Raw genomic sequence first — 26,855 nt, forward strand, 5'->3', positions numbered from 1 at the left:
CGAGACACGGTAGTGTTCCGGTTTGAAGCTACCAATGGACACCAATTCCCAGATAATAGGCTGACGAGTCTCATTATTATATTATACGGTTTTTGCGCCGACTTGGGTCAACATCGCATTTATTATTTATACACTTGTATTACCAGCTTAGGCCAAATTTATATTATTATACATTTTTAAGCCAATATAGGCTCTACTTCATATTATTGTACATTCTGAAGCCAAAAGGCTCTATTTCATATTATTACTAATAAGCCAGCTGGTTTTATTTTTGTGTATTGCTTTGCTGTTATATTTTATTTTTTATACTATTATTGAGCTGGCATAGGCCAACAATATTAAATAATTTTATTATTATTATTTACCTATTGTAGGCCATTGATTATTATTATTTTTTATTTTATTGTGTCGTACCTATATAAGAACAAATTGCTATTATCAAAAAGTTGTTTCTTGATTTAATCAAATTATTATTATATCATATTCTACAGCAGTAAACTTCTGATTTTAATATAGCGTAAAAGACATATCGGTGCGCAAACAAGTTTGTTGTAAAATAAAAAGTACTTGAAAATTGCAATACTCATATTATAATATAATTTTTTACATTTCGGATTTTTGTTTTGCAGTGATTTCTACTTCCCTTTTTTTAGTTATTATAGACGTATAGCTATAGGATCGATTTGATATATATTTTATATATTATTATCCTGTTACTTACCAAACTATCATTGCTTATTATGATATTATATATACATTTTTTTATATAAGCGCAAAATAATTCTGTCATTTTTTACAGTTTCGATAATCGAGATTTTTTTAGAGAAGAAAAAATAACCAAACAATTAATTTATTATGGTATAAGAAAGCATTCTAATTATTAGATACGTAAATTGAGTGTTAACAATAAACGTAGCTAAAATTGTTGCCATCAACGATGAATAATAAATTATAATTAAATTATATTATACATCCGGAGAACATGGTATTTTTAATTTTTTATATGCAAATCATTAGAGATTATCTATTGTACAGTTATGCAATATAGGTAGTTCGTCTGCATATTATGATGTAGGACACAATTCGCTATATATAGGTATGCACATCTTAACGAAACGACGCATTGTAAGTGAAAAAATGTATTTCTATAAATACAGACTTATTATAAATTTGGTATTTTAATGAACTATTAGTCAGGTATTTTTATAATTTTTATATATAAATATTAAATTATTCTTAGATCGATTTTAATATATATGCATACCTAACTTATTGTTATTATGTGCATACAATTATTTGATATAATGCGATTTTCTATTATATTTTATGATTTATTTATAAAGAATAATTGTTATTAGAAAATGTCTATTATTGAGGTATATTTTGCTGGATTATGACGAAACTGATTCAAATATTTATTCAATTTCACTATGCTAAATTGCTATAATTCAGGCTTTATATTGTGTTAATCGATGTGTGTTGATAATTTTAGTAACCATTCCGAGAGGTGATATTGTCATTGAATACGGCTCCGGCACACCCTTGGAAATCACGTGCGTCTTAGATCCCGACAATGAACAAGTGCAAAGTTTGTATCGAAATGACACCTTCGACGGCAGCGAAGCCAAAACGCCGAGCCAGCGGATCATGTTTTACAAGAACGCTGAACGTGTTTCCAGACAGTACATGACGATTATAAATGAAACGGCGGCTCAATTGCATATCCCCGATCCACCGGCTGGACGAGATACCTATTATTGCACGCTGTTACTTGACGACCAACCGGACCCAAACCACAGCAATGATAATATCAGTGGTGCTCAGTCCACACCGTCAAATGATTCGTCGACATTTCCCACACCTCCGCCGACGAGCTTGGAAACCAGCGGACCACCTTCGCTGGTGTCACAGTCCTCTGAAGTCGGGGTGTGTCTCAACAGCGTTGCCGTTGGATGTGAGTTAACTCTTTATTCGAACCCATTTTTCTTTAACTGATGATGTTATATTGTCTCTATGTAAAATAATGATTACATCGTATGGTTATCAAGTTAAAATGTGAATAAATATCTGTAATAATAATCGTTCTAAACTGTATAATAATATATGTGTATTGCGTATAAGTATTTAAATATAATACCTACTTAAAATGATTTCATTGAAACACATGTTCCAAGTGTTAGAAAAATCGCTCATGATCAAAATGTTTTGGACTAAAATATTAAAATGGCACCTATAAATTATAGGCTAATATGATATAATCAATAAATACATAAATTATTTGAATAAACGTTTAGCTCAGGATAAATTATTGTAACCAAGAGTTCAATTGTGTTGTTTAAGTGCTGCAGTAAATAAGTTCATTTTAATTTTTTAATTATAGCTAAAGTGCTGCAATCGTTCAAACTAATTTTCTTATCGGTCTGATATGTTGAAATTGATATGCTTTTTATTTAATTCTAATAATTCTTCTTGATTTGATTTTTCTGGAGTTAAGTGGATTAATAGCATTTTCTGTATGAGCATAACACTTCGCTAAGTACATTGTTTGATTTTAAAAGCTTTTAAATACTTGTAATATACATTAAAAACATATTACTTTGAGTTTATCAGTAAAAATCGAGTATACTTTTTATTTTATTAATTTTAATTTTTTAAATGTTTATACGTATGTAAATTATTCGTTACCTATACATAAATATATTATTATTTTTTGGTTTTTCATTCGAATTATAATTTTTTAGATAAACCCGCAATGATTAAAAATTTCACTTGTATATCCGACAATTGGGTAAGTTTGACATGCAATTGGACTAAACCACAGAACCCAATTAAAACAACCTATAAGTTATTCTTCAGATTACCTGGTCGTGCTGGAGGAAGGTAATGTATATTAGTTGTTTGTAGTTGGGGTTAATCACTAAATACAAGTATCCTTTTTTTTTTTTCAGAACTATTATAAATTGTCCTAAGGATTCAGATTCCAGAGAAAATACTTGTTATTGGGATTTCTCTACCACGCCAATATATAGACAACCATACGAATATTATTACTTTACATTACTTGGCGATAACGTATTGGGAAATTCGACTACATCTATTCGTTTTCATCACTACGCCAATGGTACGTTACATATCCTTTAGATTTTATTTAACTAATTACATGCGTTTGAATAAATAACGAGCATTTTACGTTAAAATAATTACCCTGTATAATATGTCTACTTATTATAACATAAAAAAATAAATATTGTTTTTATATTTTATTTAGTTATCCCCGCGAGTCCTATTAATATTACAGTGGTGGATAAAACACAATCTAGTGCCATGTTAAGGTGGTCTGTAGGCACAATGACAGCCTTTCCGCGAGAACTAATTCATAAGATCGAATATAAGTCTCAATGGGACTCCAATCCTGAACATTGGCATGTAAGTGCTCATGCATTTTCCAGTAAATTAAAAATCATAACATGGTAATCAATTATTTTTTGCAGTCTGTAAATGTGAGTGATGTTTGCAATTCGTCATCAACTTCCAATCAAACAAATAATTCTTATTCGAATTGCCGTGAACGTGATTCTGACTATTATTATTTTAATGTAACTGATTTAAAATACCCGTTCACGCATTATGATTTTCGCATATATGTACGTTCTTCAGTTGCTCGTGGGGAGGATAAATGGTCTCCTCCTGGTTGTATAACTTTGAAAACCAAGCCTTCAAGTAAGTTTATTTATAATATATTGTTATACATGTGGTTACACATACTTAGGCTGCACAGTCGGTTTAACTCAAACAATTAAAAAATAAATATTCTTTTGTAAATAATATAGTTTATTTAATATCTAATAATAATAATTACCTATAGTACCTAGGAGACCACCACGGACTGATGTTGGTAGCTTTGAGTGTGTTACGTCACCAGTCGACAAATCTAAAAGAGACGTCTTCATTTATTGGCAAAATATTGAAGATAATGAAAAATGTGGTGACTTATTTGAGTATCGTGCCTACTATACTTCTACAACTGCAGATAACAAAACGATGTTTGTACTATTTTTTTTTTTATTTTAATTTAATTTATTACTGAATTAATATTTCTGAATTGAAATTGTTTTCACGATATAGTATTCACCGCAGTAATGAAACATATAAGAATTATGCCAAGTTTGAAGGACTCAGTACCGACATTGGGTACAATTTTACCGTGTATTCATCAAACAAAGAAGGTTTATCAACCGAGTATTCAACAATTTTTGTTCCCAGTGAATCAGACAGTATGTTTTTAAATGCTATTCAAAATTGTTTGAATAAGTTTTAATGTTGACTGTTTTTAGAACTTGACGAGCCGTTATCATTTACAAAAATGGCATTTGATGAACGAGGTGTATTTGAACTTTCGTGGAAAAATTCCAGTAGTCAAAAACTATTAGCAGCCAATCAAGTCAACGATTATACTATATTTTGGTGTGAAAATGATAAGGACCGGCCATACCAGTGCAATGTTTGTACAATTTAAATATTATGCAAATAATAGCTAAGATTTTAAAAATTCTTAAATATATAATATTTATATATTGTTAAGTAATGACGGGCTACGTGTCAAATGCTTTCTGATAATCATAAAATAATAATATTGAAGTAAGCCTAACGCAAATAATATTTTGTATATTGTTAAGTAATGACGGGCCACGTGTCAAATTCTTTCTGATAATCATAAAATAATAATATTGAAGTAAGCCTAACGCAAATAATCAAAGAACCTACATTAACGCGATCTGCTGATGTTACGCACATGTTGAATATAGAAAACAAATATTTTGCTGATATCCTCTTAATTCAATTCGATTAAAAAGAAGTTACTTAATTCGTTTCTTTTTTTAAATAACAACAAAAACCTGTTTTTAAAAATATATTCTTCTATACTTTTTTAATTGCGTACTAGCTTTAGTGGTTTTGGAAATTACACATTTTCATCAATCAATGACATTCATTTATTTATTTTTTTAAATTTAAAATCGGTGTACAACGTGGTGATTTAACTAAACAATAAGTAAATAATTCTTCTAACTGCAGTTTGATGATATGCACCTATTAACATGTTTTTAATTTAACTGAATTTATTTAATTGGTTACTTTAACTAGTTAAATTAAACGGTTGGAAAAAATACAGTTACTATTTATACCACCTTTATTTAAGTTATTTTTAAGTAGTTTTTAATAGTCTTAAAATATACACTTAAAATTGTCGAACAAAGGTGTAGCCCTTTTCCTTGCAAAAAAATTAAAAAAAAAATACTATATAATATAACGTTATATATATATATATATATAATTTTCATCAATTGTGTTTTTTGTATATATAGGGTTACATGAACTGGATGCATATACCAAGTTCAGAATCTTGCTATAATATTACTGTATCAGATCATATGAAAATTTATCAATTTGCAATAAGTGCTAACAGTCAGAGCTCACTAAAGACCACAGATATTACTGGTTTTTATCAAACACCTTCTATTAGTAGTGGGATGGTATGGGCATCGTGCACAGTACTACATAATAAAAGTATAGCATAATATAGATTATTTTATTCACTGAGTTTTTAATTGTTAGATTTCAATACTGTATTAATAAATTGTTTTATTCGTTTTTTTAATGATTAGTTGTCGGAAAAATAAAAAATGTCTGGGTAAATATGATTAGCTCAACATCTATGGAATTGAGATGGAAACTTGACTGCTCTGATAGAATAGGCGCAGTTCTAGGATTTCGTATATTCTACTGCCCCGTAGTATCCATAAATAATTCTGCTTGTAAAGGTAAGTCATAATTTTAATTATTTAACTATCCAATTGAATATAAAATACATACAACACATAATATTTCAAAACTAAGTTTATAATCTTGTTCGCAATGTTTGTTCTATAATAATTTAGTATCATACATCGTATATGTTATGTCTTAGTTGGAACAACAAAATATAGTTCATTATAAATATTATATTCTGAAGTGTTCAAGTGTAAATTAAATGTTCAATGTTTGTTATTACGCCTTTAATTCTACATCAGTGAAGGAAATTGTTTAATAATTATTATAGTACCGAAAGTATTGACATTCTATTATAAAAATGTGTATTTAGTTAATTTATAACATGTACTGATTACTGAAATTCAAAGTTTAGCTTTAAATACTCTTTATACTATAAACGTTAATATAATATAATATAATATGTAAATATATATATATATATATATATGGTAGTATATGATGTTATGATATATTTTAAATTTTGTTATTAATTGAAATTTTAACTTTAGAAAAATAATTCTTTATATTATTATTATTTATTTCTAAATGATAGTTGTGAAAATGATTGTTTTTTTTTGTAAATAAAAATAAAAGTTAACATTATTTTTCATTTTAGAACCTATGTTAAATAAGACCGTTGGTGGTGAGATGGCACAAGATAGTAGAGGAATTGCAAGCATTACAGATCTCAAGTCATATACTACATACATGGTTACCATTGCATTAATAACAAAACATGGTGAAGGGTTACATAGCGATCCTTTGCTCAACACCACTTTAGAAGGAGGTAAATTTGCGTATATGACATATTGGTTTCAACCAAATTTGTACACAATTAGTATAATATTATTCTTAATTATTAATTATTGCTATTTAATACTCAGCACCTGATATTCAAAACCTAACAATAAATGTCACGAAACTGACCAATACGACTGTGTCTCTTCAATGGTCGCCTCCTAAAGTCGCCAATGGTATTGTCCGTTACTACCATATTCATTATTATTTGGACGATACATTACAGCAGCAGGATTTGATTGATTCAATTGACGAACAACAAATCATAAATGAACAACGTCGTATTACGGTTCACGACACAAAGGTTATTCTTTTAATATATCTGAATTCACATGACATATAAATTCATTATTTTTACAATTTTAAGTAAAAACCCTGATAAGTATGTAACTATAATTTAACATAATCATTGCATTTTTCAGTGTCGTCTGGAACACCTTGAAAGTTATAGAAGCTACACAATTACCATCACAGCATGCACAACAGTTTGTTCAGAGCGTTCACTTCCCATAAAAGTTCGAACAGCTGTAGGGCGTGAGTTAAAAACTTTAAAATCATTTAAATACAGTTCAATGTTGTAACATACATATTTTTATTTAGTGCCAGGAAGGGTTTCTCAACCAAATTTGTTCTACGAAAACAGCACTAGGATAGCCGTATCTTGGCCAAAACCCATGAAACCGGCTGGCCCAGTTGATTATTACGAATTGATTGTAGCACATCACAGTGGACCCACAAACTCGCAAACTACAAACAGTGGTTCATCTTCACCTACTGCTTTGGCTTCCACACAAATACAGGAAAATCCGAACAATTTCTTATACCATAGCAATTGTAAATATCCACTGTACAATATTTAGAGTTTTATAGAATTTAATTGTTTTTTTCTTCTTATTCACCTAGCAAACATGTTCCGTGTACCTGTTCCGGATTGTAATAATGAACAGGATAGGGGTCAACAAACTTTTTCATTTGCAGTTCGAGCTGTGAACAACAATCCACTTGATCCTCATAGGCCGTATTATGGTCAGTGGTCTGTTCCTGGGTCGGTCAGTTGTGTGTTACCAGGTAATTTTCTGTTACAAATTTATTTTAATATAGATTTAAAGGTTTTCAAATAAGGATCTTTTAGAGGACGCATGCACTTGATGACTCCATTTTATTATGAAAAATATTATGTACTTATTATGTAAAAACAAGTTACAATATGTATTATTTATCAAGTTCAAAAGAAATCATAACAAGCACTGTACTTTTCGAGTCATTGAAATAACAAATCTTGTAGCCAAATAAATTTCATATGAAGTAAGAAATGGTTAAGTTATTAAAATATAGATGGTTAACAAATATTCACTACGACGCAATCTTTTAAAAATAACGTAATATTTGTAAACAACATTCTAAAAGTTAAACAAATTATGTAAAAAGTGTATGTATTTTGTTCTTGAAATATTGTCAAACTCAAAACGTCTATCATCAAAATTAAATACAATAAAATTGCATACAAGAATTTTTTCCTCTTATTAAACTCTATTTTGAACGATACTGATTCAGAAAAAGTTATTAATTTTATTATAGTCATATTATTAGTAATAGTACAATTGTAGTTTGTAGCATACATAATTACATTATTTTTTTATAAATATTCCAAATTAGTATGTTGATGAAATTCGTCAATATCACAAAAATGTCCAAATTATTTTGTAAATAAAAATGTATGTAGATAATCCCACATGTATAACATTTTTAATATTAATAGTGAAATTAGTAAAAGAATTTTCGTAAAATGTTATTAGGTACTAGAATTAGGTATATTTTATATACACGTATAGTACATGCCGCATGTTGATTTTTAAGCTTCCTTATACTTATATCTTAATTGTTATTATGGCCATATAAATATATTCGGGCATGTTTTTGTCTATAGTCATTTGAATTTTAAAGTTAGACAAAATGCATGAATATTTAAAAATTATTTTGTAATTACAATTTATAAAATGTTCAATTTGTATAGTTGAAGTTTGAAAATGTATAACAAGGATTCTCATAAGCAACTTTCGCCAAACAATCTGAAAATTGTAAACAACTTTTTTGTTTAGACATCTTACATCTAGGGTTAAAATTTTGAAAAAATTTGATATTTAGGTGAAAAAATAACGATTTTTAAAATGTTACTTAGCTGCAGTTTAAAAATATTATTTGTGGGTGATTGAAACTTACTTTTTATATAATTTAATTACATTTTCAAATTCAATTTTTCAATAAAAACTAATTCAACGTACTATATTACCCATAGTAACATCATTTACTTTATTAGGAATATCATAAAATATAATTTACAGATCGTGTTTGTTCAGAATCATTTTTCGTATGCGATGATTTATCATTGAATTCAAATTCAACACCTATTAACAGTCGCTTACTCAATAACAAGGTACCTTCACTTGGTACTTATTGTACAGCAAAGTTACTCATATATTTCTATTTTTTTTTCTAACCAAAAAAAACAGCACTTGTATATAGTTAGAAGTATATTTCATGTTTAGATTTAAATCTAATGACTAATAAAGCATGCATGAACTAGTCTAGGTATTATACCTATAATATTTACATTGCATAAGATTTGAATTTTGAATTTCGAGTTGTGGGTTTTGGTATCTGGACATCTGGTTGATAAACGCTTTATACATTTAAAACAATAATTAACTATTTTAATCATTATTATTTTTAAATCAAATAAGAAGTGTATAATATTGTATGTTTAATTTTGTTTAGAAAAATATTCTGTTAGTAATAATTTAACCATCTAAAGTGGACATATAGCTTACGGCCAATTACTTGTTAATTTCTGTGATAATGAAACTTTTTGAAATCATTCTGTTATTTTCATGTTTATCATTATCTCGTTATATAATATAATCATCGGTGTAGAAAGCCTTTGTAACTAGTTACAACTTACAGATTTATAGTAGTAGTGCCCAATTTATAAATAATTTTATGGCTACCTGATAAAAATAAATAAAAATGTTTTTCTATTTATCATACATTGGGTTGTGAATATAATAATGTATATTATGTTATTAAGTATAATAAAACCCAAAAATGAAATAAAATGTAATAATAATTATTTGTAATGTCTTGACACATGATACATGGAGTATGTGCATTGCATAATGATTTAATTGTGGCATTTTTATTAGTTAGTAAATATTACCAATGTTATGATTAGGTGATAAATTACACATTTTCGTATCTAAAAATATGCGCATATTGTTGTGGGGATGAACGTAAAAGACTTTCGGGTCGTTGTGATGACTTATTTGTTATTTATATAATATAGAAAGGATGTGATGCGTAAATAAAAAAGTTTTATATTTTTTTAATTTTGTGAACAGAAATGGTCTACAGGGTGGGTGATGGGTGATTCACACCGTGATTCTGCAGGGTATCACTTCACTTCGGTGTGTTGCTGTAATAGTATGTATAAACCCCGGCCAGTTAGTTTTGTACGATAGTAAAGTATGAACACGGGATGAGATTACAAAGGCACTTACTTTTTTTCCCCGGTTTTGGCCAAGAGCTATTCACAGGACTGTCACTCAATTTATGTGACATTATCGGCGTAGTTGTAACAGTTGGCTTTAATTGTAAACTAAAAATTATTAAACATGAAATGTCACTGTGGCATATCTATTAAGCCTCACATCTATAATATAGTAATATTTAAAACTACTCGGCTTTGCTTTCGTATATTATTCTAAAAAAAAATTTAAGTAGTTAATATTCGATTGATAAAATAATAATTTTAATAAAATATTATTATGTTCAACTGTCTGCATTCTTATTTCAAAAATTTTCACATTTGATTTTAATTAATATATGCATATATACATACATAGCTTCATAGTTACTAATTTTAACAGATATTGGCAAATCAATAGTATTGTATGTTCAAATAAAAATATATTTTCATCATATTTGTTATAAATCAAGTGCATTAATTATTGTATATTAACGCTTTCATTTACAAAGTGCATAATAATATGCATAGTTTTAAAGTGCGTTAAAGTTTTCACTAGGACGAATCATTTTGAATGGCCCTTGAAATAAGTTTAAAGATGATTAATCTAAGTGCTGCATTATTAAATAGTAAGTACCTATATCTACTCTAATAAATGCAGGGTGGATACTATTTTTCAATTGCGATCGAAATGTAATTATTTTTTATTATTATGATATATTATTTTGAGCAACAATTATTCAATTACTTTTGAATAAGAAAAAAGTAATTACGTCATTGATTCCACAGTATATTTTTTATTTTAGATATAAATATCATATAATATACAACGAGTTATATGTATATAGGTAAATCATTATACTATTACAACATGTGTGTATAATTTCACTCGACGGTAGCAAAATTCAACATTGAAAAAATTTACAGTTTTAGAATTTAGGAGATTAAAAATAAATTCAGTTGTAGACGGCACAATAAACAAAAAGATAAAATAAACAAATAAAGAACGACCGAGAACAACAACACACATTTTTAGCGTGCAATATATAATGAATAATGTATTATTAACGTATGTCGTATATTGTTTATATTATCCCTGGTAAAAAATCTAATCAAATATATTTTGTTTATTAACTTATAAAGTTATAATTTACTGACTAAGCATCTCATGGTATAAAATATTACGTTTGTCTTTTTACCATTTTAAATGCATTTGGAAATTAAAAATGATACTTTTTTTTAAATGTCTACCAAGCTATTACTTTTTGTTGGATCGTCTCCAAGGCGTAGGCGCTGGAGGTGAGATTGTCTATCCGTTGTAAGCTTAAAATTATTGGAATAACAAATTAACACAGATATTCATTAGAATAATATTTCTTAAATCCTAAAATGAAATATCCTTAAGTATTTTTTAAATAAAATCAAGATTTTTGTATTCTTTCCGGCTGATAAAACTACTATATATATATTATAATTATGTGTCTCAATTATCTACTACATTATCGAAAAATATAGGGACGTAAAAATGGACACAAACATGTTCCACTAACATGTTCGTATACAAATACTATAGTAACATGTGCTTGAAATTAATTATTGCCGAATCATGACCAAATCATTTCGTTTTTATAAAATATTAATGGTAAATAATGCACTGCTGTGTGTGTGTCATGAATTCATGATATTTAAAATGAAATAATACGCCTCGGTCTTCTCGATATTATGATTATTATCTTTAGTCAACAATTTTTCATTACCGTTCGTCACAGTTGCGTGCGCAGGGGGGGATGATGGGGGATATATCCCCCCATGGGCTTTTTTTTAGTCTTCTAACGAGTGGATTTTGGATCTCTAGTTCATCAACATAAACATAATACATTTTTATTTATGACATCCCCCCATACCAAATTCTTGCGCACGCCACTGGTTCGTCATATTGATCAGCCATTATTTTATTTCGTCTATTCTTTAATATAACATATTCTTTAAGCATTTATAATTATATTAATGCCTCTAATTATTCAATGGTAAACGGACACTTTGTACTAGGTATCTATTGTTTGATTTGCATTGACACTTTGTACGGTGAAAATAATTTGATGAAAAACTGTCCGCCATATTATACATTTTATTACTATCTGCAATAGTACAAACTATCCGCTGTTTTCATTTTTTTTTAGACAACCGTACAAAGTGTTCTACAACCTTATTCAATATCACAATATTTAAGATATACAATAAGTATACTGGGTTTTAAATTCGTTTTAGGTACCTTATTTTACCATCAATAGAATAATATACTTAATGCTATACACGGTATAACTGCGCTATTCATGTATCCAAATGTTTTTATTTTTATTTGTAATTGTAATGAAATACAGTGAGTTTTAAACTTGTTGTATCCATCGAGGTATTATGTTATGTTGAAGGTATTATTAATATTATTGAAAAGCAATAATAACAAAAATATATTATTGTCACTAGTTTAAGCCATCATTACACTGCGGTGAGCATTGATCATTGTAAAACGTTATGTACTCGTATTGTGTAGACCTATGTGCTATATATAATGTTATTGTTTCACATCTCTACCAATAATTTTTTTTATTCTCTAGGTCTTCCCCTAGCACTTCATTTAGTCATATGGTCATGTTTGTTCATCGTTTTGTCCACTGTTTCCACGTACTGGGGTAACAGGTAAATTTTATATTTCATAATAATACATTTTTATATTTTATATTATTTTCAATAGCGCTTCACATTAATATTATTATAATGTATATATATATATATATATATATATATTTTTTTTTTCATAAGGCTTTGGAGGAAATACAAAGTAATGCATAACGTAGAAGTAGTACTACCACCCACATTGAACATAAATTTTAAATTTGTAAGTATTTGTCTATATATTATTATTAGCAGCAAAACTATCGTTATCTTAACCTCTATATAAATAGCATTCATTTTTTTGCTGTTCCTGACGTGCTTTATTAGAAAATAAATTATATATCATATTCGTTCTAAATAATTGGTATAGAAGCATTTTAAACTTTTTAAATTCATAAGGTAGAAAATAAGAAAATTACCGAGTTGGATGCGGTTAACTGGATCAACTCAAATTTATATATTTATTTATCGTCAGTATTAGAACGCTTTAAGAAGTATTCCACAAAATTCATATTTGTGGTTTGTCAAATATAGTTTACCCGGCAAGATTTGTATGGTAATAATGCTAATGGCAGCATAGGTAATAATTATAATATTGTACGGGGTCCCAGAAAATTGCTGCCTTCAAAAGGTTTTCACGGTATATCGCAACCACAAGCCAAACAATAAGGGCGATATGCTTTATTATTATAGTTTGACCAAAGCAAATTAATGTTTAAATAACGACAGCGATGTAATATTACCGTCGTTATGTATTTCGTAAAAACTCTGTTGTCCGTATTTCCATTGCCGGGCATCATATAGGAGGTATGTATGGCGGGAATTTTTTTAATGCAGAGAACTGCAAACCGTCCTGTCATTATCTGAGACCCGTGAACACATTTTAAGCATATCAAGTGTTTTTTAATCAATTAATACATACTTTATTATATTCACGAATGTGGCCCGCCAGATTTTTCGAAAAAGTAGGTGGCCCGCTGCCTAAAAAGATTGAAGACACTTGCTCAGATTGAACACACACCCATCGATATTTTTTTTCCATACATTTTTTTTTAAAACCCTTTATTGGCGTTTCACAAAGTATTAATTCATCGTTACCTATTATTTTATATTAATCGTGCCAATCTATAGGACCATTACAACAACTTTGGTGAAAACGTATTGGACTCGGGTCAACACTATTACGTAGAGGACGGTCACATCATATACGACAATGCGCCGGCCGATGTTGACGCCACCACCATCGCGTTCTACAACGGAAATTCGAACGCGTTGTCCGGGTCGAATCATCGTAAAAATAGCAGTGCCAATGCCAGTTCCGAGCGTCTGCCGTCGTCCCGGTGGAGTCCTGCGACGGCTTCGACTACCATAACGGCGGCCGACGACGATGACTCTTCGTCTAGCAAACACCAAGTGATTAAATTAATATTGTTAGACATTATCAGGACTTTTTATCGAATGTATTGAAAACCCGTTGAATAGGCTTGAACTTGCGCATTGAAAATTGAGTAAAATATTCTCTAAAAACAAAACAAGTGCATTAAAATTTAAAATATTTTTAAAAACGTATAATTTTCGTATATAATTGAGCTTATAAAAACGTAATTTTTTGAAAATAATTTTTACAGTTTCTCTATAAAAATCAGTTTATTAGGATAATTATTGAAGGGAATAACATCTAAACAAATTTTGATCGAACTTAATTCCTTCTACAAAAAGAAAAAAAAAAGCAGTTACATTAAATAAATAATTATAATAAGATATCGATAATATTTACAACTGAAATTAGTGTGTTTTATTATTTATCTTATTATAAGAGTGCGGGATGGTTGGCTATCATAATATTCTGAAAATGTTTCAAATCTTTGATCAATTCCGTAATTTACACAGGCTATGTTAATTTTAGCTCGTACAAAATGTTCGTATCTTCTAACAGTTAGTCAGTTACCGCAGTTCTAGTATACAAAAATACTAGCGTATTTTAAATACCTCAAACCTACATTGCTTATCATAATACGAGTAACATAAAATACATAATTTGGATACGGTCGTCAGTATTCCATAACTCATAACAGTTGAAATATTTTTTGACAGCTTGAGTTAATTATTATTATAGATGTTTTTAAACTTATAGTTGGTATATTATAATGGTATCTACTAACCAGTGGGTAACTTCAGGTCTACTACGTTTGCTTAATAAGATCTGTTAAATTAATCCTTCACAATTCATAGGATTTTATTTTATTTCATGCGAATAAATCCCAAAGGTAATGTTACCTACTGGAAACAAAATTCAAAATGTTCAATGTCAAAATTAATGAATCGAAAAAATTCCAGGAGATAATACATAAATGTACCACAAATATTAACTCTCAATCAGTGGATGTAAAAAATTCACGTATAATTATCTCTGTATGTAAAATGTCGCTACAAGCCCGTAGTACAAGGTGTAGGTATTTATGTAATTGTAATATCTTGGTAATCTATAAATTTAAAATAACTTTACAAGTTTCCATCTTAAGAAAATGTATGAACTTCAGTGATTAGAAAATATTATTTATAATTTGATATTATATAGGTACATAAAAACATGATAAATGTGTGTATAAAAAAATCGAATTTGATCCAATGTCAAAATATCTATCCGTATCAGGATCGCTAAAGACAATTATTGTTCTGTTTACGAATTGCACTTTTTGTTAAATTTGATGAACACTGGTGTGTTATGGCCTTTTAGTTTGAAAATCAATTGTAAAAATGTAGGTCTTTGTTCTATTTATTTGTTCTACTCATTCATTATGTTTAAAGAAAAAACAGTCTGCGGCATTTGTGGTCATTGGACGCAATATTACATTTTTATTACTATATATATAAATTACATTTACAGTTGATTATTCGTAAACAATCAGAGAAAAGGTTGAGTATTCTGACTAAATTATCTTTTCCAATCCGGTTTTCTGGAGAAATGATATTATTATGTTGAAAACCGACAGATTTGATCTAAGGCTTTCAAATATATCTTCAGATAGTTGGTTGCGATCCCTTACTTCGTCGTATATGTAACACTCTGTCATGATAATATGTTTGATTGACAAATTGAAACCACAGTATGTGCATGTGGGGGTTCCTCTGGGGACATCAGGTAACCATGGTTGAGTCTGGTGTGACCAATTCGGAGTCTGTTAATAATGGTTTCAATTTTACGGGTTGATTGGTTATTCGGCCAATGTAGGGATTTTTGCTTAATTTAATTTAGTTTATTTTTTCCTGTTGACCATAGATTTTGACAGGATTGTGCTGAAATAAGTTTGATTTTGCGTTTTACATCTTGGACGGATATGTTTTTGATATTAAATAAGTGAGCTCCTACTTCCTCGGAGATTACTTTGCACACCCGTCATCGTCTACCTGAAGGTCCTTGTCATAGAATGACAACGGATTATTACTGTATTGGCATCCAATACCAAGGTCTATACCAATTTTCAGAATTTTTCATCGTCAAAAAGTGCCTCAAATCGAGCGCGCAAGATTTGATTACAGACAGTCAAACAGACGTGAAAGCGACTTTAAGAAAAGTGTGTAATAATATCAAAAACCAAATTTATTTATTTTTTAATAAGCTGTTATTACATACGATTTTAAAAAAAAACCTAATAACAACAAAAAAATCTTGGAATATTCCATGGATTTCGAAAAATAAAATTTAAAAGTGAAGATGATAAGTTTTCAAAATGAAACTAGAAGAGTAAAACTTTTGATACCAGAAACATATGTCTTTATAAACAAGTTAAACTTAAGCATAATACGCATTAATTATTATTTGACGTACTATAGTTACTATTGTATGTATAGTATGGAATATGTATCTATGTGTAACTGAATTAAGATTTGTGAAAAATTAGATTAGTACGAATTTAATAGATTTTATTCTAGTTTTTAACATGATTTCGTTCAATGCAACATCTTAGGTAGGTATTACACACGATACGAATACATTCTACCAAACGATTTGAATACAAAATCACTGTCAATAACTTAAAATACAACTTAACATTCATAAAGCAAACATTACATGTACATTTATTACAAAAAAATATTTGCAGACTACCTATATTATAAGTCAGAAACTTTTATAAAAAAAAAATAAGGCTTCCAATTGTTAAATATTTTTCTTTAGTTTTTCGAAACTGTTTATAGAAGAAAATAATGATTCCACCATTATCTTTAAAGTGGGTTGTTGGAGTAAAAACTAGATTTATTCAGTAGTTAGTAGGTATTTATAAATTTTAGGCAAATATACTAGGTCAGTAGCTTTAAAAATAGAACAGAAAAAAGCATTAAACAATTAGGGTAGATGGACATTTTCGAAAACATCGATTTTGTATCTGGTTTAATATTACAATATGGATGAGTAGTAGATTCCAGGCTACTTATTGATAAAATGCAACGAAAAAGCCTGACACGCTTTCTAAAATTTATTTAATTTTATTCGTTTCTATGGTGATAAACAAAGCGTTATAAAAACAGCTTAAGAACGATTTATATAAATAGGTAATTTATATAACTATAATCTATAATAATTAGGAAATATCATAAAAATGAAAAATGAAATAAAAAGTTCAAAAGTCGCTAAAATGTTATGAAATTTGTACCATCTCTTTGATAAGGATAATATAAGTAAACAATCCTAATTTCAAGTTTTTACGAATGTTTTTAACCGAATTACAACAAAAAACTCCCAAAATTAAAATGTCTATAAATAGCTAACATTTTCCGAACTTTGAACCGTAAGGAACAAAATCCAAAATTTAACACAAAAGATCTCTTGTCATTTTTCATTTTAAACAATATTTCTGGTAGAAAATGTCGTCCGTAATTATTTAATATTATAAAATCATGAAATCGTACGTTTTTTCTCCTTTAACTGCTTTTATTTCGAGTACCGTTTTGAAAATCGAAAAATGACCTCTCTAAACTAGGTACTAGCTCAAGAACATTACCTTTCAGAAAAGATGTTACACTTGATACTTTTGAGCAAGTTTAGAGGGAGAAAAAGTGTTTACAGAATAAAAAAGAAAAATAAATAAATATCATTGTAAAACCAATACATTACTCGCTCCGTTTAGAATCTAAAATGGCCATTAACTCGTTCTTGTTTGGTTGTTAACTTTTTACAGCTCATTATGCCATCGGCATTGCCAAAAACGAAGAGTGAGAGTCTTAGCGACGGAAACAGCGTGAAATGTGATGAAGAGGAAATACTGGAGGTAGCTCCTCCCACGGAACCAGTCTTGCCATTCTTTTCGTTGCCTGACACGCCAACGATAACAACCCCCGCGACGACCAGCAGTATCATCCCCAATGGTAACGGTTACCAAAGCACCGGTAAAAGTTATCAGAGCACCGGTAACGGCTACCAGAGCACCAGTAATGGCTACCAGAGCAGTGGTTATGGTTACCAAACCAACGGCAGTGGTTACCAGGAGAGCAACATCTGTCAGGGCGTCGCGAAAAACCGATTCGTTGGCGACAGTCGCGGTGACGGCGTTGTTGCCCCCGCGGCGGTCATTAGTTGTTTTGTGGGCGACCAGCGGCAGTCGAATGACAAAAATCTCCGTCGGTGTGGTGGCGGTAACCCATCGCCCGCTGCAGATGTGGCAAGGGAATTTGTATTTCCCGCCGCGGAAACCGTCACTGACGAAAACCGCTCACATCACGAACAGGCGAGTGAATAATTTTCGCTATGACTCTTGAAGGTATAGCTTTTAAGTTATAATATTTAGATTGCAATAAAAACGCGTTGTCTCCTCTTTCTTTTCCACCCACTACCTCTTGATGTGTTCCAATTGAGTCGCTAACCTTAACTCAGAAAAAAAGTAATATACCAATCGAGTCCGTAGATTTTATACTTTTTATGTGTTACAACGTGCATTTATATATATTTATACTTCTATTTGAAATAGTAATGCTAAAATTATTATACACTGAATTCATACACTAACCCAGTATCGATCCTAACTAAAACAAATATCAAAATTAAAGAAAACTTTAGGCACGCTGCACGCAGCTTTTACAAATAATACAAAAGGAGATTTGAATATATAAGAAGTTAAACAATTAAGTTTTTACCGATATAATACAATAATTAATGTATTTATTTATTATTTTCAACAGCTTATTAGTAAAGTATGCTCCACACAATCCATATTATTTTTACCAAACTTATCAAATATATGTCCACATTAACAAAAATAAAAAATAAAACACTATACTATACTGAGATGTACTTTTTCTTATAAACTGCAGTATTAAGTTTGTAAAAATGAAAATATTTTTTAAAAGTTTCGTGGGACTCAGTTAGATGGTACATAAATAATAATACATTGACTAAATTAGCCTATAAAAAAACCCATTACCCAATTAGATCGAAAAGGTTTTATTGGAACTCAGTTATGCACTCCCACTAACCGCCATTACTGTTATATGTTTCGATAGTTAGCGCTCGAATAAGAGGTCGTGTGTGAGGATAAACCGTGGCCTCAAGCTAATCTCAGAAATTAAAATAGAAATTGGATAAGATATAACGAGATTTGTTATCTCAATATCGGGAGATTCTTTGGCATTACTCGTGAACATTTCGAATACACAAACCTATAGACTATTATTAATAATATTATATTATCAATAATTTTTATATAATGTTATACAAATTCCCGTGCTGGAATAGTATTGCCGGTTTATAACCAACGGCTGCGTTTTATGCAATAAAAATCCTACTGAAATATAAACATTATAATTATAAATTTATATAATATGCGATCGAGGCAAAACATTATAAATCGTATTTTTAAACAAAACTATTGACCCATTTATACCTAACTGTGAATTAGAGTACTTTCTTGTTTTGACTATTCCGATAATCGACTATAATAATTAATTAAAATTAAATAATTAATTTTGGTTTCTAATTTATTTGATACCAGGGAACGGCAAAACCACAACAAACTGTGTGCTTATTCCTTTTTTTTGTGACGTATGTACCTAATTGTGTTTTATGATGTTAAATATTCCATTTTGGTATATAGTATATATTATATCCAGTGATGTATTGCTAAAAATATTCGTGGGTATACGCCTTCTAGATCTTAGGTGTCAATTACTTTATACTTACATGATAACTACAACATTAAATCAAAAATATATTTTTCTCGCTTCGCTGTATTAAAATAACATCCAAATTATCAGGTAACAAATATACAAGTATTTTTCAACAACTTAATTGAATGAAAAACAGAAACAAATTAAACCACAAAATGCCTTTTTATTTTAAATATACTCTTAAAATTATTATGGCTCTAAAACCAAAATATTTAAAATATGCACTTAAAATGTTGAGTATTTTATCCCAAATATTGTGAATTGTATTTTGTTACTCACATCACAAAATTAACCATGTAAACTACAAAGTGTGCAATGAATGAAATTCCTTGCCCTACACTCAACATTTCAAAGTATCTAATTATTATCAATTTGTAAAATATAAAATATTTAACTAAAACAAATCAATTATAAATTTATAAAAAGTTTTCTTTATTAGTTTTCTTTATTCATTAAATAAATAAAATGATTAAACATTTTTTTACAATTTTAATATATATTATTATAAATTATATTATTTCCATAAACCTTTTTTTTCGTCTCTTGTTTTTGGTTCCTTGTTGAGGTTTTTTTTTGTTCTAGTATCTTCAGCAGTATTATGATTTACCAATCAACTAATGGCATAATTTGATGGTTTCCATTCATCTAGTGGAGGTCCATTTACATTTATAAACATAAGACTGGCTAAATGTTTAATAGTTAATAGTAAACGTTGAACGTACCTTACGAGTAGTGTATATATTGTTCATTAAACTGAATCCCCATTCACACTTTGCTGTTGAACAAGTAAAGGTTTGTATCAAGTTATAAAATTCAGGCATAACATTTTGAAATGAAACTTTTTGATCGTCTATTATTTGTCTGAAACCATTGATAGCATCATTCTTATTGATTTGAAAACGTTTACGTAATCGTTTTATTTCATCTTCACCATTATGTATATTTTTATAACTGATGTCTTTTGGCCACTCACTTAATCTATAATTTGCATATCTTGGAATATTGATATATCTTGTTCATTATCCGAGAGCCTAGTTTTTAAGTTATCGACAAGACTGGTTAGAAATTGATCATGATTAATGTTTATTAGTTTAGAGTTTTTTCTAATCTAATATTTTTCAAAGTTATGTTGTTTGTTGCATTTGTTGCTTTAGTCAAATATTCAACTTTCAAGTCTTTAAACGAAATCAAAACTCTTATTCTTCTATTTATATGTTGCTGAGCTTGAATTAAAGTTAAAGAACGCTTCTGGAGCATGTTTGACAAAACTGTTTGTTCATTAAGACAATCATACATTAGACCAAGATCCAATAGGAATTCAGGACTAGCTAGCCTTTTTCTTAATCCAATGTACTTGGCTCTTGTTTGCAGATTATCTCTATTTCAGACTAATGATGCATTTAATAAATGGTTTCATAGACCTTCATACATTTTCCTACCACTTTCTGCCCTTGAACTAGATTTTCTAATGCATAATCTTGTTCTTTGTTTCTACCTAATGGAATCATTTTTTTTTTTCATTAATTTAATGAATTAATTTAACAAACATAATTGGCCATTTTTTTTATGAGATGGAGGTTGTAATTCTGCTACAGATGTCTCACCATATTTTCCTGTGGACACATTCTCGACATTTTCTGTAGTATTCTTCAACAAAACATACAATCAATTATCAATGTGAATAATAAAAAAAGAAAAAAGTATTAAAATGTACTAAAAGAATTAGTTTACCTAGTCAAAAATTGGTCAATTTTTACCAACAACAATTAGGAATGAAAATATGAAATTTTCAAATATTTATTACTTAAAAGGTACTTATATAATTTAAGTATACTGCAACTGTCATATATATTGTTTTTAATGACAAATTATTAATTAAAACATAAAAATACTAAAAACTATAAACCACTTCAAAATTATAATGAACATTTTTCCAGTTATCAATAATTATCTATGATATAGTATATTACAAAATCAATGGTTATAAATATTCAACTATATATAAATACAAATATATATAATTATAGACTATAGGTATATTGCAACTCTCAAAAGTAAAAAATTATTTAGTTTTAAACATAAAAAAAAAATAGCTGTCAATGTTTATATTTGTGGCTACTGATTAGTGCATTACAAATTACAATTACAATTAAAAATACATTCATCGCTCCGCTCAGAATCTAATACTTACCTTTGTGTTTGATTTTCTAATGACAAATTTGTCCATTTTAACTTCAAATAGGTATAAAACTCACAAGAGTTGTGAATAGCAATTGCCCAACGAAGAACTAAAAACAATTAGTTGGTACAGACGGTACAGTTACTACCTGCCAGGAAACTTATTGGTTACTGATTGGTGATTACTGTTTATAATGATTATAGACGATAGTTTTTTTAAATAATTTTAATAAACATTGTTATAAATAATAAATATACACGATTCAGAATTGAAGTACGGAGAATATTATATAATATATGTATACTTATATTATACCTGCATAATATATTATGACATACCCACATGCTCACACACTCATGTACAATATACATTTACAACCATAACGAGTTGAAATAGACATATTATATTTATATCGGTATCTTCTAAGTAATACTGGTAATTGGTTCTCAAAATGTGTATTGATTTATAATATTATACTAAAATAAAGAAAAATAATATAGGTACTATCTGAGAAATGAAAATTACAAATATACCAAACATTTTGTTTTTATCACCGAAAATTCTTATAGGTTTACGGGGCTATATGACCGTATACCCGAGTATCGCCGTTTATTTAAAGAGTATATGCTAAAAAACAAACTTGAAAATTCAGTATACCGTATACGCCGTATAACCCCCCCCCCTCCAATACACCATTGATTACATCAAGTACAAACACGGATTATGTCAGAAGGAGTAGGTAAAAAATTGAATATTATATTCCTTTATCTTTCTGAGATGATACGTCTGTATTAGAAAAACTATTATTAAATTACGCCTAATGGTCACCCAGTGTCAAACTACATATTTTATCAGAAATATCAATTTACAAATTATTAATAGTTGTTTGAATTTGGGAAACATCATATTATAAACACTGTTGTGTACTCATTTGTTTTAATATTAAGTTTAAATAAACTGTAGAAAAAATCCGATGTACCTACCTACGTAGATTTGATATATTACGTATATGAAAAGACTAGATACGATACGCATTCAACTTCCTCTTAACTGTCATTAATGTTATTGGCCCATTGCGCTGATTTTTTTAGTCCTTTATAATGATTTCGTTGAAAGTTTAATTTATGATTCGAGAACATCCGGGATTAAAATATATAGTCGCCTGTTACGAACCTCCAATGAGGTTTGTGCACAAATAAAATAACGAACACTTCCGAACTAAATATTACTTTCTATATTTAAAACTCGAAAAGAAAACTTACAATTACAATAACTGAATTAATATTATGAATAAAATGGTCTGACAATTAATAAGGTTCTGGTGAGAATAACAATGTTCTGTCTTACTACTCTAGAATCCAACTGCCACGGCTTGCTATACGAGCCGTGACTATAGCCAGCGCTTGCCTGGAATTGCTGACGCAGCCATCCTTCCAGACAGTCGCCGTCTTACAATATTATTATCTACTATTATAATATAATATATACTAACCAATATAACCAGGGGTTCATAACAACCCCTCAACTTAAATGGAACTTAGGGACCTAATGGTTCCGAATGTTCCGTGCATTATGTGTTCAAAACTAAATGTATGATTATTATGTTTACCTATCGTTCAATGATAAAGTATCCGGTAAATCCGGAGAATATATTTTAATAATTCTATTTCTAAACTTAATAGCTAATCTGCTAGCCACGGATACTACAGTTAGTATTAAGATACACACCAGTACCATATGAAATTCCATGTGAAATATTATTAAAGAATCTGTTGTTACCTTTTGTAACTCATTTAATTCTACTAACTTTCTGGATAGAGAATTGAAATCGTGTATGATCGTTATGTCCTTTAGGTTCTTAGGAATTATATTCTTAAGATTTTCTGATAATAAAGATTCATGTTTTTTATTTCTTGGGATTAAATCTGTATAAATACCTCTATTAGATCTACTTATTAGAAATATAGTGGAATTTTCTGTATGGATTTCACAATCTTGCGATGTAGTCAACATTCCTACGCCTGAGATCTCAATTGTAGCTATTTGTGAAGGTACCGAACACTTAATGGTCACTAACGTTGGTTCTGTATAAAATAACCATGCATTAGAATCCATTAATTTATCCCAAATAGGTGTGGTTATTATTACGAATTTTATTTGACAAGTTTTTGGAATTGTCTGATTTGCTAAAAATGCTACTTCACAATTGTTCGATCTCGATCGGCGATAAAATGTTTGACCACCTTTACATAATTTGTAGGTTCCTAGATTTACACATGTTGCCCACTGTTTTTCAGTTAAGGGTCATTATCATTGTTAAGTACTGAATAATCGATTTCTGGTTCAATTAAAATTAATGTATGGGTAGAATATACAATTGGTAATGAAACGAGTCGATATACGTTATATTCTTTACTTGAAATTAAGGGAATTTCAATAGAAAATATTAAGTACTCGTCCTGTACGAAAATCGTTATTTCAGAGATTTTGAGAAAATTGGGAATGGACTCCGGTATTACTTCTATAGGGAAGTTGTTTCCCATAGGTAAGATAATCCTTTGTGATCAGGAAAAGTAGTGACTTTGAAATTTTCTTGAGCTACTGTTGTACTATCCCATATCCACATTATCAGGATTACGATTTTCGGGAATGATGGATTTTTCTGAAAAACTCCAAAGAACACCATGGTTTGTTTTCTAGAACAAATTAATTTTCTGATTTCATTTCTCATGAAATAATTTCAATACATTTTGGTGAATGGTCTGGCTTTTCTTATTACTTTTTTTAATGGTTACATTTTTATTTGTTGGATTTACATCTAAAATTTCATATGGACCCAACCACTTTGGGGCCAGTTTGTTTTTACGGCTTTTTCTTGCAATAAAACCTTCTGTCCTATTTCAAAAGTTTGATGTTTTGCTGACTTATCGTAATGTTCTTTCGACTTACTCTTTGCTTCTAGCAAATTACTTCTTGCAAAAGCTTAAGCTTCCTGCATTTGCCTTTTGATTTCGTATTGGTAATCATTTTAATTGTATTGAGGTTCTGGATTGTTAATGAAAGATGTTGGAATTTTCACAGGATTTCCATAAACCAAATGATATGGCTGGAATTTTGTGGCTGAATGAATTGTGGCAAAACATTGCATAAGGAATTTTAGTATCCCAGTTTAGTTGATCTCTTTCGACGAAATTTCGTAGATATTCTGCTAAAGAGCGATGGCTTCGTTCAAGACTGCCATTGCTCGTAGGGTGGTAAGGTGTGGTCGACGTCTGCCGATTTTTGAGGAGTTTACACACTTCTTTAAAAACATTGCTTAAGAATTCCGTACCACAGTCTGTCACCAGAATTTGCGGTATTCCCTGCAAGCACACGAATTTTGTCACAAAATATTGCGCTACCGTATTCGCTTAATTCGCCGATTCTCCATGAGGGAAACCCATGCGAATTTAGTAAGGTCGTCGTATAACGTTAAAATGAAAGAATTCCCATTATGTGAACGAGTTAGTGGACCTACGACATCTAGGAATATCTTTTCGAATGCTCTGGTCGCTGTGCTAGTAATTACCATAGGCTCTTTTGGTGTTCTTGTCGCTGTTTTATTCTTTTGACAAGACTTACATTTTTTTATGAATTGTTTGATTTGCTTCCTCATACCTTTCCAATTATGTTCTTCATACATCTTATTAAATGTTCTGGTTAATCCATGATGTCCTCCTAGAGGGTTTTCATGGAATTCTCTTATTTTCTGTATTTTCTGATCTGTTAATCCATCTTTGGTGTATACACAGACTTAGATGTTCGAATTTCCAAAGATATTTCCGAAACATGTTTCGGATGATTTCCCATTGTAATCCGTCTGATTCACTTCCAATTCTCGGACAAGCGAGATTGGTTATTTTTAATTCTATACACAATTCCTTAAGTTTCTGCAAACAAATATAGATCGATTGATATGTAGACTTTTGCCAGTGATGCTCTTTCGTTAATAAATAAAACATTGTTCGTTCTTCTAACTGAATAACGGCTACCTCTGTAACTGATTTTTGTTCTTGTCTCAATTGGTTAACATGTCCGAATTTTCGTCTCATTTGAAGGGCGTTACCTCGAGACATATTGAAGTCAGTAGAAACGCAATGTGATATTGATGTAGTAGGCTCTGTATCGAAAATATCACCGGTTAGCTCAATTACATTGGTAGTAGGTTTGGTTTCGGTGTTGAGTACGAATTGATAATCATCAGAAAGCTCTGTATTGCATAAAGATTCTGAAGGATTTGTGATTTCCGGAGGTTTTGTATTTTTTTTTTCTGTCGAAATCGTTTGAAGGCCTTATGCTATCTTCTAATCCTGAATGTTCTGACTTTGTTTTGGATCTAGTAGTGACGGTTCTGATTCGACTTAATGCGTCCGCGTTCGTGTTGTTAACACCTGGCTTATAATGGATTTCATACTCGTATTCTTCCAATTAATTCATTTTTCTTTAATTAATCGGGACCCCGGGTCCTTTACGTTGAAAAGCCAGCTTAACGCTCGATGATCTGTAATAATTTTAAATTTCTGTCCATATAAGTACGGTCGGTATTGCTTAACTCCCCATACTATTGCGCAAAGTTCCTTCTCCGTTGTATTATAATTTTGCTCTACTTTTTGTTCAGCGTACGCGACGCGTAAGCTATTGGTAAATCTTTCCCGATTGGTCCTTGAGACAATATGCAAC

General features: G+C 29.6%; 1 protein-coding gene across 2 annotated transcripts in view; it reads left to right on the forward strand.

Moving 5' to 3' along the window:
• LOC107165792 (uncharacterized) overlaps window positions 1-26,855 on the forward strand; it is a 70,183-nt gene that overhangs the window by 35,366 nt on the left and 7,962 nt on the right. The window contains exons 3-21 of one of the 2 annotated variants that reach the window (XM_015514187.2): window positions 1,493-1,954; window positions 2,742-2,880; window positions 2,949-3,121; window positions 3,269-3,426; window positions 3,492-3,720; window positions 3,866-4,043; window positions 4,126-4,274; window positions 4,335-4,501; window positions 5,364-5,565; window positions 5,664-5,819; window positions 6,425-6,595; window positions 6,693-6,910; window positions 7,029-7,140; window positions 7,207-7,440; window positions 7,510-7,674; window positions 12,742-12,823; window positions 12,947-13,022; window positions 13,931-14,212; window positions 17,977-18,522. In XM_015514187.2, coding sequence (XP_015369673.2) covers window positions 1,493-1,954; window positions 2,742-2,880; window positions 2,949-3,121; window positions 3,269-3,426; window positions 3,492-3,720; window positions 3,866-4,043; window positions 4,126-4,274; window positions 4,335-4,501; window positions 5,364-5,565; window positions 5,664-5,819; window positions 6,425-6,595; window positions 6,693-6,910; window positions 7,029-7,140; window positions 7,207-7,440; window positions 7,510-7,674; window positions 12,742-12,823; window positions 12,947-13,022; window positions 13,931-14,212; window positions 17,977-18,522 — 3,899 coding nt within the window. Of the gene's footprint in view, window positions 1-1,492; window positions 1,955-2,741; window positions 2,881-2,948; window positions 3,122-3,268; window positions 3,427-3,491; window positions 3,721-3,865; window positions 4,044-4,125; window positions 4,275-4,334; window positions 4,502-5,363; window positions 5,566-5,663; window positions 5,820-6,424; window positions 6,596-6,692; window positions 6,911-7,028; window positions 7,141-7,206; window positions 7,441-7,509; window positions 7,675-12,741; window positions 12,824-12,946; window positions 13,023-13,930; window positions 14,213-17,976; window positions 18,556-26,855 lie in introns of both variants that reach the window. The other variant, XM_015514188.2, reaches the window with a different exon arrangement.

This window comes from Diuraphis noxia, unplaced genomic scaffold, assembly GCF_037042655.1.
Source record: "Diuraphis noxia isolate RWA-SAM2 unplaced genomic scaffold, SU_Dnox_SAM2 contig0001, whole genome shotgun sequence".
In the NCBI taxonomy this organism is placed as follows: domain Eukaryota; kingdom Metazoa; phylum Arthropoda; class Insecta; order Hemiptera; family Aphididae; genus Diuraphis; species Diuraphis noxia.